This window comes from Crinia signifera, chromosome 2 (assembly GCF_055691185.1).
Source record: "Crinia signifera chromosome 2, ASM5569118v1, whole genome shotgun sequence".
Taxonomy (NCBI): Eukaryota; Metazoa; Chordata; class Amphibia; order Anura; family Myobatrachidae; genus Crinia; species Crinia signifera.
Genome location: NC_139218.1, coordinates 66,228,339 through 66,244,841, shown reverse-complemented (window position 1 = coordinate 66,244,841; position 16,503 = coordinate 66,228,339). Strand labels below are relative to the sequence as shown.

The following is a 16,503-nucleotide window of genomic DNA, read 5'->3' as shown; positions in this document are numbered from 1 at the left end:
AAAGTCATGTTGACTTAATGCTTGTCGACCTACTTGATGGTTACCCAATGACTGTATCCCATATGTACGTATGTAAGTACGCACGTACGTAGGTACATACTTTACATGCATATTTTTGCACATTTTCCTACTTGCTTTAGTTTTTAATCTCAATCTTTTAATCAGAGTTTTATTGTAGCTGGTTTGCGTCTGACCTTGATCAACCCTTTACTTCCATTTTCATTGCACAGCTGACCTCTTATGCCTGCACTGAAGAGGTCAGAGCCTGCAGTTCCTCAGTGGGGCATAATTAACCTATGTCCTTCAGCAGTTTATGACCCATGCATGTTTTTCTATAATCAACTAGATCTTTAAGCATTCATCCACAATAGCAAGAATTTGTGGAAATAGATATATTTTCATGTTAACATAAATGCTACAAGAAATACATAACAAATAAAATAAAAATAAAAACCACGGCATCTTTCAAGACACACACAGTTACAAATATTTTGACCCTTCTCTGATTCTCTGATTTTACTGAATGACAGATCCAACACTGGAATTTTATTCTCTTTGATATTTTTACTTCAAAGCCCTGAAACCTAAATATAATTTATTTTCAATGTCACATTGCTTTATGTTGCAATAAGAAACTGGAGTGTGCTTTTTGAATAAGTATTGAAGCCTCACATTTTAATATTATGTAGAACCACAATTACTGCTTTCTTTTAGATGCCTAATTGTAAGTAATTTCCACTTATAAGTGTAAAACCCAAGTACTAGGAATATTAAATAAATACAGTAGTCATAGGGGGTTTCATTCTCGCTGCCAAGGGGGATTATATGCTTGTTGCCAAGGGGGCATACATGCTCGTTGCTTAGGGGAAAGTTACATGCTCATTGCTAGGGGGAGTGACATGCTCATTGCTAGGGTGAGTTGCATGCTCATTGCTAAGGTGAGTTACATGCTCATTGCTAGGGGGAGTTACATGCTCATTGCTTGGGGTGGTTATATGCTCATTGCCCATTGGGGACTTACTTGCTAGTTGCCCAGGGGGGCGTTACATGCATGTTGCCAAGGGGACTTACATGCTCATTGCTAGAGGGGACTTACATATTCGTTGCCAAGGAGACTGCTCATTGCCCAGGGTGGACTTACATGCTCATTGCCAAGGCTACTTACATGCTCATTGCTAGCGGGACTTACATGCTCATTGTCAAGGGGACTTACTGTACATGCTTGGTGCCAAGGGGACTGCCCAGGGGATTCCTTTAACAATGCCTAAGCGATATTGGAAACTGCACTTCTGGGAAGAGCTGGGTGCACTGCGCTCCTCTGTCAGACACTTGAGGTCGTGCTGAACTCTAATGTCTGTCTCCTCCAAGGCGGCGGACATCTTTGAAGTGACCGCCATGGACAGACTGCGGCGCCGGCTCCCTGCCACTGCCTGTTAGGATGAGTGAGCTGGTCATCAGGGCCCTTTCCAGACAGTTCGGCGAACAGTAAAAAAGTGGCCTAACGGGGAAAAGGGTGTGGCCTAGCAGGGGCAAAAACCTCCCCCCTCGAACACTTTGCCGGAAGGTTCCTATGACCAATACTGGAGGGCAAATAAATGTACTGACTGCTTGTAGATATATTTTGAGTATTACTTTTGTGTTTTTTTTTTTTATATATATTTTAAAATATACTTTTTGTAAATTAGCGCAAAGGAAACATTTGTTCTATTTCCAAAAAGGGAACACGGCAATCTTGCATTTTGATCTAGGTGATCTAGGTTCTGCCCATAGTTACACAAATATAAACCTACAGTACATACATAATGGCCCTAATTCTGGTTGACCCGCAAAGCTGCGGAATTCGTAGCTTTACGGGTCATCTAAACCCCAACCCCCCTTGCACGCTGATTTCCCGCTCACAGCCTTGCGTGAGGGGGCTAAATCATTTGATTTTGCAGATCTAAGTGTGCCTCTGCTGACCTTAGATTTGCAGCACGTTAGCATGGGAATACCCAGCGTTTTCTTGGGGCCGCTACCCCTCACCACCGCCCCACGCCCGCACTGCTAGGTGTGAACTGGCTGGCAAATTATCAATTCACCATGCCCACTCGCACCAAGCGGCTGCACATATGTATAAATAGTCAAGCGCTTGCGCTGATCATCAGTCCCCTGTGCGATCGTGCAGAAGAACAATCCAACTAGAATGAGGGCCAGTGTCACAAACACACACACACACACACACACACACACACACACACACACATGAAATACAGTCATACATATATACAATATAAATACATAGTTACACAAAAACACACCCACACGTCTCATACTATGCAGGGGGGGGGCTAGCGGGTCATGCGCACCGGGCGCTGGAGGGTGGGGGCGCAAGTGTGGTGTCCCAGCAGCGTGGTCCCTGGGATGAGCAGCGGGGTCCGGGGACTGGTGGGTTAACGCCAGGTCCTAGCGGGGTCCCGGGGACTGGTGGGTTAACTCCGGCTCCTACTAGCGCTGCCGGACGGTGGGCGGGAAGCAGGTTTTGAAAAGACTTGCCGGACGCTGATTGGCTGAATTCAGCCAATCAGCATCTGGCAAGTCTTTTCAAAGTCATCAGCGCTTCCCGCCGCCAGGCAGATAGCGCTAGGAGACGGAGTGAGTGAAGGCTGCCACTACACCAGTCCCTGGACCCTGGACGCTGCCTACCCCTGCTGGTTGCACACAGGTATGTTGGCAGCGGGGGTCCAGGGACTGGTGTAGCGGCAGCTTTCACATACACAACCGCTCGCTATTTGCCTGGCGGCTGGAAGCGCTGATGATTTTGAAAAGTCTTTTCAAAATCTGCCTCCCGCCCACCGCCCAGCAGCGCTAGGAGCCGGAGTTAACCTTCTCCAGTCTCCGGACCCCCGCTGCCTAACCCCAAGGCAGTGATTTTTTTTTTGGGGGGGGGGGGGGACCAAATGACTGCCGACCCGGGCGCCGAAACACCTAGTTTCGGCCCTGGGTACGGTGCTGCAGATTTACTCTAGTGTACATACTGAAACGTGCTGCAGATTTACTCTAGTGTACATACTGAAATGTGTTGCAGATTTAGGGCCAGATTCTCTAAGCTTCAAAAGTGATAAAATGGAGAGTGATAAGCAACCAGCCAATCAGCTCCTGCCTGACATTTTTCAAACACAGTCTGTGACATGGCAGGTAGGAGCTGATTGGCTGGCTGTTTATCACTCTCCATTTCATCACTTTTGAAGCTTAGATAATCTGGCCCCCAGAGTACAATTTATAGCGTCATAAAAATATAGCAATTCTTCATTGTATTGTATGAATTGTCCTCATTAACAACACATGGGGCCTTATTCTGATCGGTGCGGCCGGATCCGATTATGCGGCCAGGACCGTGCGTGCGAAACCCCGCCTTCCATACGGATCGCCAACTCCGTCCGTACGCGGTAAGAAGCTGGCCGAACGGACCGCACGTGCATTTTTTACGGAATACGCCTACTCCATCTAAGGGAACCTCCCCCATCATTCGACCATCGAATGCAGGACCGAGTGCTCCACCAGCTCCCGCAACCTCAGACCACACGGACATTTTTCCGTGCAAAAGCAGGGATCTGGGCGGGCAGCTGACATCCGGCGATGTCATATGTCCGCCCCCTACACGTGCGTCACGGCCGCATTACCATACGTACGCCCAGCGTTTGCATGGGAACGCCCATGAAACGCGGGGCGTATGCATATGGTAATGAGCCCAAATAGCCCTTCACGCCCCTCTCCACCCCCTGTTCGGAGTGTTCACATATCATGCGGGATTTGGCAGTACGCCCCGCTCGCACATGCGCAGAGACGCCTCTGCACATGCGCAGATACAAAACATCGGCGGCCCGAACGCACGCGGATATATCCGCACCGACCAGAATAAGGGCCATGGTTTTGAGAAGTATAACCCCATTATCCTACTTTATCCTTTGCTCAGCCCCAATCACTTCAAGGGCATCACATATCACAGCAGTTGTACACATCAATAAAGAACACAGCAACATGTCATTATCCACAAATGTTCACTGAGCAACAAATACTATATTATCTATATCCCTTTAACACTGCTACAGTACCTATGTAAGAAGAGGCATACAGTATGTCACCTCCCTGAGGCATTGCTTATCTGACAGACTAGCATCTGAGCTCATTCATAAAAGGCAAAATGAGTGCTACATTGTCAAAAGACTTAGGGGGTGTACACACAGAAAACTTTTAACAGGAGATTTTGACTAGATAGTCAAAATCTCCGAGAAGGTTAGCCAAAATCTCCCAATTTTTCTCCTGCCTAGTCAATATTGTCTATAGGGTTACCACCTCATCCCTTTAATTCCGGACACATATTAATTACACAGGTTCTGTGGCAGTTTAAAACCAGGTGGGTTCTGTGGCAGTTTAAAACCAGGTGAAATGGAGTCTTGAAGTCAGCCAGCCACAGAACCTGTGTAATTAATGTGTCCGGAATTAAAGGGATGAGGTGGTAGCCCTAATTGACTAGCAGAGATTGCTTAGCATAGATTGACTGTGCAGGCAAGGCAATTTTGACTAGATCATAGACTAAAGCCCTGTACACACGGGGGATATATCGCTGAGTGATATATCGCTCGCGATGAGCGATATATCGCTCGCGATGAGCGATATATCGCTCAGTGTCCCTTTTGCATCAGCGACCATAGATGGTCGCTGATAAAAAAGAAACTGCCGGGGGAGCCGCAGAGGTAATTAGCTGGTCGCAGGAGCATGTTCCTGCGACCAGCGATCACTATGGGGGAGAAAACGGGAGCACGCACCTGGCGATATATCGCTGGTGCACACTCCCATCGCGGGCAATATGGTCGCTCAGCGACCATATTGCCCGTGATATTAGACAAAATTGCCCCCGTGTGTACACAGCCTATCATTGCTTAGACAAAATTGCTTAGTCAAAATCTCCAGTGCATCTAGCCAAAATCTCTCCCAAAATTACTTAGTCAAAATTGTCCATTAGTCAAAATCTCCCCGTGTGTACACCCCTTTAAATTGCAAAAATGTTCCTACTGTAAATAAAAATGAGATTTTGCAATCACATACTGTAAATGGGTGGACATCAGGGCCTAATCAGAGGCATCTAAAGTATGCAGTTACCAAGGGTACAAGGCTTAGTGTCAGAACCATTACTGTTGGTAGTACTGGTATCTGTCATGGAGTGGTAAGGCCTGATTAAGAGTTCCAGCAGCCCCAGGCTAATACAGAAGTTCCTGTCCCAGTCCACCCCATCCCCTCCACCAATGTTTTTGCTCATATTCAGCTAGAAATCTGTAAAAAGGCCTCAGCTCCATGCATATTGCCACTTACTGCCCTAACAGTGCCAGCAACCACGGCAGTGGCATCAATCACAGCCTCGGCGGTGGAGGCAGCCTCAGCTCTCACAGGATCTCCTCTTCCTGAGCGTCTATGTCTCAGTGACTCAATTCCATTCACATTGCCACCCTAGCAGTGCTGGCAATGACAATAGTGGCATTAACCACAGCCTCAGCAGCAAAGCTAGCAAGAGCTCTCACAGTCCCTGCCTCAGTGATGCCAGCATTCCTCGGGGAGATCTCAAAACACTTTGATGGGCCACAACTCTAGCGGCACCAGGAAGCGCTCTCATCCCAGTGCAATCTATTGTACCGGCGCTGTGCTGCCCCAGGACCCAGCACTCCAGGATGCAGCCTAACCTATTGTTTAATCAGGCCCTGTGGAGCGGTGCATGAGAGACACCTACACTAATGCTGGTCCTGGTCCCCTCTTCAGGGTGGGCTGGCACGGGTTGCATGTGAATGCTGCACTGTGTTATAAACAAATATTTTTTAAATGGGGAATGTGTACCCCCCCCCCCCCCCCATTGTGCTCTGGTGCTGGGCTGGCAATAGTATAGTTGTGACAACACAAGCTGTACCCTCGGTAGCAAATACTAGCCCCAATAAGGATATGTAGGCCATAAGAGGGAAGAGATGCCTCAATAAGCAAGTCCTCTTTACCCCTCCTGGAAGTTACCAGCTACCCCAGCTTAATGCTTACAGTGGCTGAACCGCAAACTGCTAATGAAATGTATTAGTCCAACATTAGCATTTCCCATGGAGAAACTGCACTGCACTGGCTACGTAACAGCAGCAGATTCACCCAGTGTTAAAAATGTACTATGATAAACCAGCAATTATTCTCCAGATGACTAAAAGCGGAAACGTCTGATTTCCTTTATGTTCTAGAAAATGTCTGAGATGTGATTAGAAACGTAATTAACAAAGGTGCCCACAGCTAAGTAACAATCTTAAAAGTGTTCTTAGTTCCCCATATCCTGTCTTTTATAAAAGCAGAGGTTGACTAATATTTTTTGCGCATGTTGGGGTATTTAATCTTAATAAGGAAATGTAATGATCACTTAGGAAGATGAAGAGGCGTTTGCAGCTGGAAGAAGTAATAACTACATTAAAGGCTGTGAATAGGTAAGAATGGGGAGGGGGGGGGGGGTTGTTAAGTAAAAGGTGCCAAACAATCAACCAGTCCTACTTAGCTTGACAAAGAACATGGATGGTGGCTTATACTATGGTTTTCAACCAGTTACTTCACAGGTATGTTGTGGTTTGAAGCTGTAACTTGGCTTTCAGATGAAGGACAAAGTTCTAATTGCATTATCAGTGACATATAATACCCCTTTCACACCGGAAAATGCAGGGACTTACCTGGGAATATCATCCCAGGATCATGCAGGGACATTCCTGGGTTGACCCCTTTCACACCAGCCTAGTTCCTGCATTTTCTCTGTGAGGGGGCAGGGTGAGTGGGATGATGCTGGCGGGGCTGGCCAGGGATTGGCTCAGTGTGGAACTATACCCATTATTCACCTGGCAGCTTCCCTTAGCGGCAAGACCGCAGGAGACACGGGAGACCGCAGTAGACGTGTGACATTACTGCAGGCAGTGGCTCAGCACTCTCCACCAGCAACTACAGGCCGGACACCCCTGACCGGAACCCGCCCCCACAAGCCTGACTTCCCGAACCGGCACTGGCACCACCCCCACACCGATGGGATCTCCCGGGTCCGGAACCCTGGCTGCCGCCGTCTCCCAGACTCCCCAGATCGACTCCAGTGAGTAACATAGTTACATAGTAATTAAGGCTCAAAAAAGACGTTAGTCCATCGAATTCAACCTATCTAACTTGTAACTACTGACTTGAGTAAGTCATATCTATAAGATTCCGTTAGTGGCCAAAAGTGCATCCAGTTTCGATTTAATTCATCAACAGTAGTTGCTGTAACCACCCCCACTAGCAAGGAGTTCCAGAATTTTACTGCTCTAATGGTGAAGAATCCTCTTCTTAATTCAGTGTGAAATATATTTTCCTTGAGCCTCAGCACATGCCCACGTGTCCTAAGTATAGGTCTGTTAGTGAACAAATCATCTCCCAGTTCCATATGATTCCCAATCCTGTATTTGAACATACTAATCATATCCCCTCTCAACCTCTGTTTCTCCAGTAAAAACATTTTCAGTCTGGTTAACCTAACTTTGTATTCTAGTGATTCGAGACCTTTTACTAGCTTAGTCGCCCTGCTCTGTACCTGTTCCACTTCATTTTTGTCCTTTTTAGGGTGCGGTGCCCAGAACTGAACACAATATTCCAAGTGTGGTCTCACCTATGCCTTGTAAAGAGGCACTATCACATTGGCATCCCTTGAATCCATACCCCTTTTAATGCATGCCAGTGTCCGGTTTGCTTTTGCTGCTGCACTTGAGCAGTGTGCACTATTACCTTTTTCATCTATGATGCCTCTCAAGTCCTTCTCTACAGCAGAATTACCTATAATAACTCCTTTTAGGCTATAAGTACAGTAGCTTGTTCATTTTTGTTCCCATAATGAATTACTTTACATTTTTTAATGTTAAACTGCATTTTCCACCTTTCTGCCCACTTACCAGTTTCCTCTCCTGAGGTAACTTCCTTACTCAAATTTGTGTTGTCGGCAAATATTGCAATTTTACTCACTATGTCACTTCCAATATCATTAATAAATATATTAAACAAGGTGGGTCCAAATATTGAACCTTGCGGGACTCCACTTTGGACCTTACCCCAGCTGGAATGTATACCATTTTACCACCACTCTCTATCCCCGATTGTGCAACCAGTTTTAATCCAATTACAAATGTTATCTCCTAACCCTAAATTATCTAGTTTCATTAATAATCTTTTATAAGGCACCGTGTCAAAAGCTTTAGCGAAATCCAGCAGTATTACATCAACAGATTTCCCTAAGTCCAGCCCCCTACTGACTTCCTCATAGAAGCTAATTAAATCAACTGACATGATCTATTTTTGACAAACCCATGCTGAGCCTTACTTCCTTTCTCCTGTTCTAAGAAATTTTGGATACTATCTCTTATTATTCCTTCTAATATTTTCCACACAGTGGATGTAAGGCTGACCGGTCTATCATTTTCAGGGTTAGTTTTGCTGGTACTTATGTAATATCTGGGCGCCCAATTTTTTTATCGCATCGCATGCAATATAGTGTAATACAATTCATGCGATTTTTCATTGTAAAGACCCGATTTTTTTATTGTATAGTCACCCATGGGTGATTTCCTACCCCCACTATCCAACTACGCATGGAGTTGATTTTATATAGTGTGGCGAGCGCAGCGAGCCCTGCGAGGGGATGCAGAATACATGTAAAGTAATCCGCGTCCCCACGAGGGGCTCGCTACGCTCGCCACGCTTCGGGCTTGGTGGCTCGCTGCGCTCGCCACACTATATAAAATCAACTCCATGCGTAGTTGGATAGTGGGGGTATGAAATCACAAATGGTTGACTATACAATGAAAAATCGGGTCTTTACAATGAAAAATCGCATCACATTCCTTAAGTAGTGGCATGCAATGAAAAAATCGGGCGCCCAGATAATACATAAGTACCGTTTTGCAACCTTTCTTCCATATTGGTACTACGTTAGCTATGCACCTGTCCCTTGGTACCGTCCCCGAGTTTATTGATTCCTCAAATTTCAGATATAATGGTAGTGCAATGACAGAACTCAATTCTTTTAGTATCCTAGTGTGTATTTCGTCCGGGCCAGGAAATTTGTTACTATTTAGGTTCTGTCATCTATTTTTGACAATTTCCTCACAAACATACAGTTTGGGTGCAATCAAGAGCTGAGCATTTAATCTGTGGGAGATCTTCTGAAGATTCTGCCCTTGTAAATACCGAAGCAAAATATTAATCGAATAATTCTGCTTTCTCTTTTCCTTCTATTACTGGGGTACCCTGCTTATTTTTTAGTGGGCCTTTATTTTCCTTCCTTAACCGCTTCCCATTTATACTGTATACTGTAACTGTAGAATTTTTTGGGATTTCATTCGCTATCTGTGGTTATTTTACGTTCAGTCTCTAATTTAGCCATCTTGATTGTATTTTTACATCTCTTATTACATTCTTTATATGCGGCAAATGATTTGGGTGTCCCATCTTGTTTTAACGTTTTGAATGCCCTTCTTTTTTTAGCTATTTCAAATTTGACTTTGCTGTTAAGCCACATAGGTTTCCTTTTGACATCTGTTCTTTTATTTAGCTTAGGAATAAATTTATCAGTGCCTTCCGGCAGTATTTTTTTTTTTAAGTTTGCCATCTTTTAGTAGTATCCATACCTCTAAATAATTCCTTCCAGTTTATATACTTTAAGGACTCCTCAAACTTCCCAAAGTTTGCTTTTATTTATTTATTTATTTATTTACAGGTTCTTATATAGCGCAGCAGATTCCGTTGCGCTTTACAATAGTAGACAGTGATAAAACAAACTGGGTACCAACATACAGACTTGGAGGTAGGAGGGCCCTGCTGCAAGCTTACAATCTATAGGGATATAGGGGAAACACAAGGACAGGCACCAGTAATACCATAGCAGACCCACCAAGTTACAAGTCCAGAAGGGTAGCTATATAATACATAAGTGCCTCAGAGGGTTATGCATGTAGAACTTAAACATTATAGGCTTGCCTGAAGAGGTGAGTTTTCAGGGAACGCTTGAATGTTTGGAGGCTATTGGAGAGTCTTATTGTGCGTGGAAGGGCATTCCATAGGATGGGAGCAGCCCGATGAAAGTCCTGTAATAGTGAATGGGAGCTGGTGATCCGTGCAGAAGAGAGACGCAGATCTTGTGCAGAGCGGAGTGGTCGAGATGGGAGATATTTTGTGATAAGTAGAGAGATATATGCTGGTGCAGTATGGTTAATAGCTTTATAAGTTAGTAGAAGTGTTTTGTATTGAATACGGTAAGATACAGGTAACCAATGGAGGGACTGGCAGAGCGGATCAGCAGATGATGAGCGTCTTGCAAGGAAGATCAGCCTAGCAGCAGCATTTAAAATGGATTGTAGTGGTGAGAGTCTGTTCTTGGGAAGACCAGTCAGGAGACTATTGCAATAATCAATGCGGGATATAATGAGTGCATGTATAAGAGATTTAGTAGTTTCTTGTGTGAGATACGGTCGTATTTTGGATATGTTCTTTAGATGCATGTAACATGATTTGGAGACAGATTGAATGTGGGGAAGAAAAGACAGGTCAGAGTCGAGGATGACCCCTAAGCAACGAGCTTGTGGGGTAGGGTAGATGGTCGAGTTGTCAACAGTGATGGAGATATCAGGATGGTAATTGTTCTTAGTTGGCGAGAATATAAGTAATTCTGTTTTTGAAATATTGAGTTTGAGTTGGCGGGAAGACATCCAAAATGAGATGGCAGAGAGACATTCTGAAACTCGGCCCAAAACCACTGGTGACAAGTCTGGGGTTGATAGATAGATTTGAGTATCATCCGCATATAAGTGATACTGAAATCCGAAAGAGCTTATTAGTTTGCCAAGAGAGGAAGTATAGATGGAGAACAGCAGAGGACCTAAGACTGAGCCTTGCGGAACTCCGACTGACAGAGGTAGTGAAGAGGAAGTAGAGTCAGAGAAGCGAACGCTGAAAGAGCGATCAGATAGGTAAGATGTGAACCAGGAAAGGGCTGTATCATTAAGACCTAGGGAGTGTAGTGTTTCTACAAGAAGAGTGTGATCCACAGTGTCAAATGCAGCAGATAGATCTAGAAGAATAAGTAGTGAGTAATGGCCTTTAGCCTTAGCAGTTACCAGATCATTCACCACTTTAGTCAGTGCTGTCTCAGTGGAGTGTTGAGAGCGGAAGCCTGACTGAAGCGGGTCTAATAGGGTGTGAGAGTTAAGAAAGTTTGTGATGCGAGAGTAGACAAGTCTCTCCAGTAGCTTAAAGAGGCATGGGAGCTGAGAGATAGGACGATAGTTAGAGAGAGAGTTAGGGTCAGAATTCTGTTTTTTTAGAATAGGAGTAATCACTGCATGTTTGAGCAGAGATGGAAAAGTACCAGTAGCAAGAGAGAGATTGCAGATGTTAGTTAAGGTTGGAATAAGCACAGGAGATAGATTTTTTATAACTTGTGCAGGTATAGGATCAAGAGGAGAGGTAATGAAATTTAAGGACCTAGTTGCTCCAACATAATTATATTTGTAAAATTTAAATCAAATGTGATCATATTGGCCACTTTCACACCACCCAGTAACAAGGGCTGGTCGCGGGAGCAACTCTGCTAGTTAGCAGGGTTGAAATCCCGGCAAATTTACCCGGGAATTTGGCCCAGGAACCTTTCACACCATCGCTAGTCGCGGGTTTCTCCTGGATTAAACCTGGGAATTTAGGCTGGTGTGAAAGGGGTATTAGTAATGCTGCAGTCTGCTTTGCCAGGCCAGCCTTGGTGCATGTGCTCATTCATGGCCTGACGAGGCAGCTCAAGAGGAAAATAATGTACAGTAGTAACATCATCAAGAAAACGAAAAACAACAAAAAAACAAAATGGTGGCGCACATCTTCAAAATCATCGTCTCTTCCCACAAATGGCAACCACTACTATGTGCAGATGGTGAGTACAAGAGTAGATTACAGGAAGAAATGGTATCTCCTGATCATGTCTCCTACCTAATGTTTTACATAGACTGGAGACAAAAACTGTATACAGAGGAAAGCAAAAAAGTAGTATTAAAGGTTCTACCCCATATGTGTCAATGTGGCAGTACGGATGGTGTAATGGTTAGCACTGAAGTCATGGGTTCGATTCTCACCATGGCTCTAACTGTGCGGAGTTTGTATATTCTCCCCGTACTTGTGTGGGTTTCCACCGGGTACTCCAGTTTCCTCCCACAATCCAAAAACATACTGATAGGCTAATTGGCTGCTAACAAAAATGAACCCTAGAATGAATGAATGTGCGTGTACATGTGGTAGGGAATATAGATTGTGAACTCGTGCAGGGACTGATGTGAATGTTCAAATATTGTCTGTGGAATATGTATGCGCTATATAAGAAACTGTTAATAATAATAATAATAAAATAAATGTAAGCTCTCAGGAGCAGGGCCCTCTACCCTCAACTGCTTTTCTTTCTCTTACTTGAGGTGCGTACACATTAGATTGTAAAATAAACCATTTGCGTGATAATGACCATGGTTCACAATATTTTAGTGCATATCGTCTAATGTGTATGCACTATATAAATAAAGGTGGATGTGCACCAGAGCAGAGTAAGGAGTCTGCTAGGATATGCAGGCAGGATGAGCCAAAGCACACTTGGAGGCTACTAAGAAGAATCTTATAGAGGGAAATGCTGATGTAGGTTACTTTGAATATCTGGGTCACATAAAAGCTCAGGGCTTTCAAAACAGGTCAAGTGCATACAAAACAAGTAGGGAGGACTAGTGAAGGGAACACAAACAATCACTGTGTACAATGAAAACACTTGCCGATCCCCCATAACATGTTTAACTGTCAAGAAGTGCTGTGACTGAAAAGGTGACTCACCAGGCCTGCGGCTTGCGCTTTACAATACCTTGCCGTCTCCACTGTGAGTGAGGGCTGAGGTGGTAAGTCAGCTGTCTGCACACTTTCTCCATTGCTCCTAGCGAATCTCCCTCCTGCGGTGGGAATAAGAGTAGTCAGGATCAGGACAAATGGCACCATCGCTTACACACAGTACACTTATTTTCTTACTGCTCCAATTCTATGTCTTATGTATTACAGAAGATCATAATGACAGCCATGATGTGGATAAAAGGATCAAACACTGGATCATGAAATGCTCTATATATATTCACACACCCTATGTAATGCAGTCATGTGCTGTGTACTGTGTTTGAGCCTTTATAGAAGCTAAAAGGGACTTGGAAGTATTTATTATCATGTGTCACAAGCATAAATGGACTATTTTTATGACTGGTAAGAGGTGGCAATAAGTCAGAATTTCAATGTTGAGTTGTATGAATACCAATGAGCATATGGTAAAGTGGATGTGCACCTCAGGGTGACTTTAAACGATTGTCCGGGGGCATGTTCTCCTGCACTGTTTAGTAAATAGATTGCTTTATCTTTCTGGTTCTTCATCCTGGCATGGGGCAGTTTTAGGTTTCACACTCTGGCATGTTTTATGGCGCTGCTGTAGTCTCTGCATTAGTTACAGTAGTATTCAGAGACCAGCTCTGCATTGTAACTTAAGGTGCCCATACACTGTTGCGACGTCTCGCAGCAGTGTTCGGACACCCGATACCCCCCAAGCCGCCGGGACCTTCCCGGCAACAGGGACGCATGCGATCCGTTGTGATGATCGCATGCGTCCCTGCTTCCCGCCCGCCTAGCCGCCTGGAGGGAGGTCCCAGAACGGGTGGTCGGACGGCCAGCTGGTCCGACCACCTGGTCGGGTCTGATGCACACAGAACCGCGCATCGGACCCGACTGCATGTCAGGGAGAGGCAATTTGGTCCAATTTAACAGGCCGATTGGTCGCAATCGGCTGAAATCGGACCAAATCGCCTCAGTGTATGGTCACCTTTAGATCAAAGAATATAAACACTAGTATAAGTAAAGACTGCATGAGGGCATAGGCGACGGACACTTCTTTGGATCATTTAATACCACTGGGCGTCCAAGGAACCAGTCTGTATTTTCCTGATTGCACACATTTGTATTAAGGTGCGTTCCATTGAACAGCCGATATATCGATGCACCATCGGCTAGTGTGTACGAGTGACATATCTGTGAACAGCGTCGCTCACAGATATATCGCTTTGGCTTAGCAACACAGCCGATGCCTGATATATCTACAGATATATCAGCACATCCTGCTGTGTGTAAGGGCGATCCACTGACCATCGGGAGCCACCGGTGATTTACAGCTCAATAGGCAGGCACATTCAAATCCGCTTGCCCATTTATGATGTCAGTCCCAACAGATCAGGCAACATGTTTGGAGAACACACTGCCCGATCTGTCTGTAGATATATCTGCAGATCAATTGATATGCAGATATATGTACTAGTGTGTACTCAGCTTTAAGTCTATGTGGAAAACTTCTCTTTTTGCCATAGTTAATTATTTAATACATATATAATTAAGAAAGTCATTTATTTTATTCAATTTATTTGTAAAGGCTAAAACTGTTTATTTGAGATTATAGTGATTTCATAAGGTTTGTAATAGGGTGCGATGTTTTAGACAGCTAACAAAATCGTACTAAATCGCACATGTCACATGTTTGATTTTCATCCTAAAATCGCACATGTAATAGGGTGCAAATCTTTAGACCAAGCCAGAAATCACTGGTGATTTTTTAGCAATTTATTTATTTATTAACAATTTTTTATATAGCGCACACATATTCCGCAGCGCTTTAGAGAGTATAGTTGAACATTCACATCAGTCCCTGCCCCAGTGGTGCTTACAATCTATATTCACTACCACATGTACACGCACACACATACATTCTAGGGTTAATTTTGTTGAAAGCCAATTGACCTACCAGTATATTTTTGGATTGTAGGAGGAAACTGGAGTACCCGGAGTAATGCAGGATTTTTGGTCAAATAAAAAAAAATCTCATAACCCTCCCACCCCCGAGCATAACCAGCCCCAGGATCTTTGGCTCTGGTTTCAAACATATAGGGGACAAAAAGAGTAGGGGTCCCCCATATTTTTGAACCAGAACCAGGCTCTGTAATGCCACAGCCGAGGGATGCTGTTTATGCAAGGTCCACTGGCCAAAACATTATCATTATGGCTGGTCAGCCCTGGCTGGGGTATCTGAGGGACTGGAGAACCCCCTAACAAACGGGTCCCCCCAGGCTTTTCCCATCCAGGGCTAAAGCCTGGGGCTGTCCCTGGCACCCCTGGGCCGTAAGTGGTGGGTGATAACTTGGTGTAAAAAATACATTTCTAAAATAACATTTGGTGAACCACAAGTCCCAGCATGCGGGGCATTAAAGGGCCGCTGAGACTTGTAGTCACATACATGCACATGTAATTATTGTAACAGTGGGTCCTTTAATGCCCTGCATGCTGGGACTTGTGGTTCTCCAAATCCATGCATGTGGGGGAGGCTTGCTGGGACTTATTCCAAAGCACAACCCAATGTTAACGTTAATTCTATTTTAACCACAAAATTGTCAGCCTTGGAAGTGTTAAGCCTGGGGGGGGGATCTCTTTGTTGGGGTGTCCCCACTCCCCCATCCAGGGCTGACCAGCCAGGGTGTTCTTGTGACGGCCGGGGGACCTTGCACAAAATGTGTCCTCCAGCTGTCTCATGAAACCACTGGCTGTGAGAGCCTGGTGCTGGTTCCAAAATAGAGGAAACCCACAGTGTTTTTTGTCCCCTGTATTTTTGAACCAGTACCAATCCAAGAGCCCGGTGATGGATTCTTAAATATGGAGGGATGACATCACTTTTTTCCCCCTTATTTGGGAAACCAGGACCTGCTCGATGAGCCTGGAGCCGGTTATGCTTGGGGGGGACCCCAAGTCGGTTTTTTAGCTCTTTCCCCTTACTAAAAATCGCACCTTTACTAAAAAATTGCGCATTCCCGTTACAAAAAGAAAATTGCCAGAATTAAAAATTTGCACCCTACTACATGTGTGATTTTCGGACAAAAATTACACGTGACATGTGTGATATGGTGTGATTTTTTTTTAGACAGCTATTGTATACAATCTTACCCTATTACATCCCGCCCTGGGAATGAAAAACGGGGCTATTCATCTATAGTGGGCTGAAAAAAAAAAAAAACATTTACCCCTCAAGTATAATCTGTATGTATTCAGCCACAGCCACATTTATGCTCAAAAATGGGTCTGCTTTCTGGGAATATGCTTTTTGGCAGCCTGAGGCAGGTGAAACAAAATTCGTGATAAGCCACGGGATGAAGTGGCTTGTCAGGGCTAATTGGATAGCCCCTAGCCAGACAATTACGCACAGAAAATTACCATTGGTAATTGGATACCCCTTAGTGCTATTTCGCCTTGCAATCATCTTTCTGCTATACAGTGAATGCTGTAGAAGCTGACATTTTCTCTTGAAAAAAAAAAAAAAAACAACTACATTGTAACTTATCACTTACTTAAATAGAAATT

General features: G+C 44.5%; 1 protein-coding gene across 1 annotated transcript in view; it reads right to left on the bottom strand.

Annotated features, from left to right (window-relative positions):
- The window catches only part of LRRC75A (leucine rich repeat containing 75A), a 277,225-nt gene that overhangs the window by 79,583 nt on the left and 181,139 nt on the right, over positions 1 to 16,503 (bottom strand). Inside the window, exon 3 of the mRNA XM_083172272.1 lies at positions 12,910 to 13,022. Within this exon, the coding sequence (XP_083028398.1) occupies positions 12,910 to 13,022 (113 nt within the window). The remainder of the gene's footprint in view (positions 1 to 12,909; positions 13,023 to 16,503) is intronic.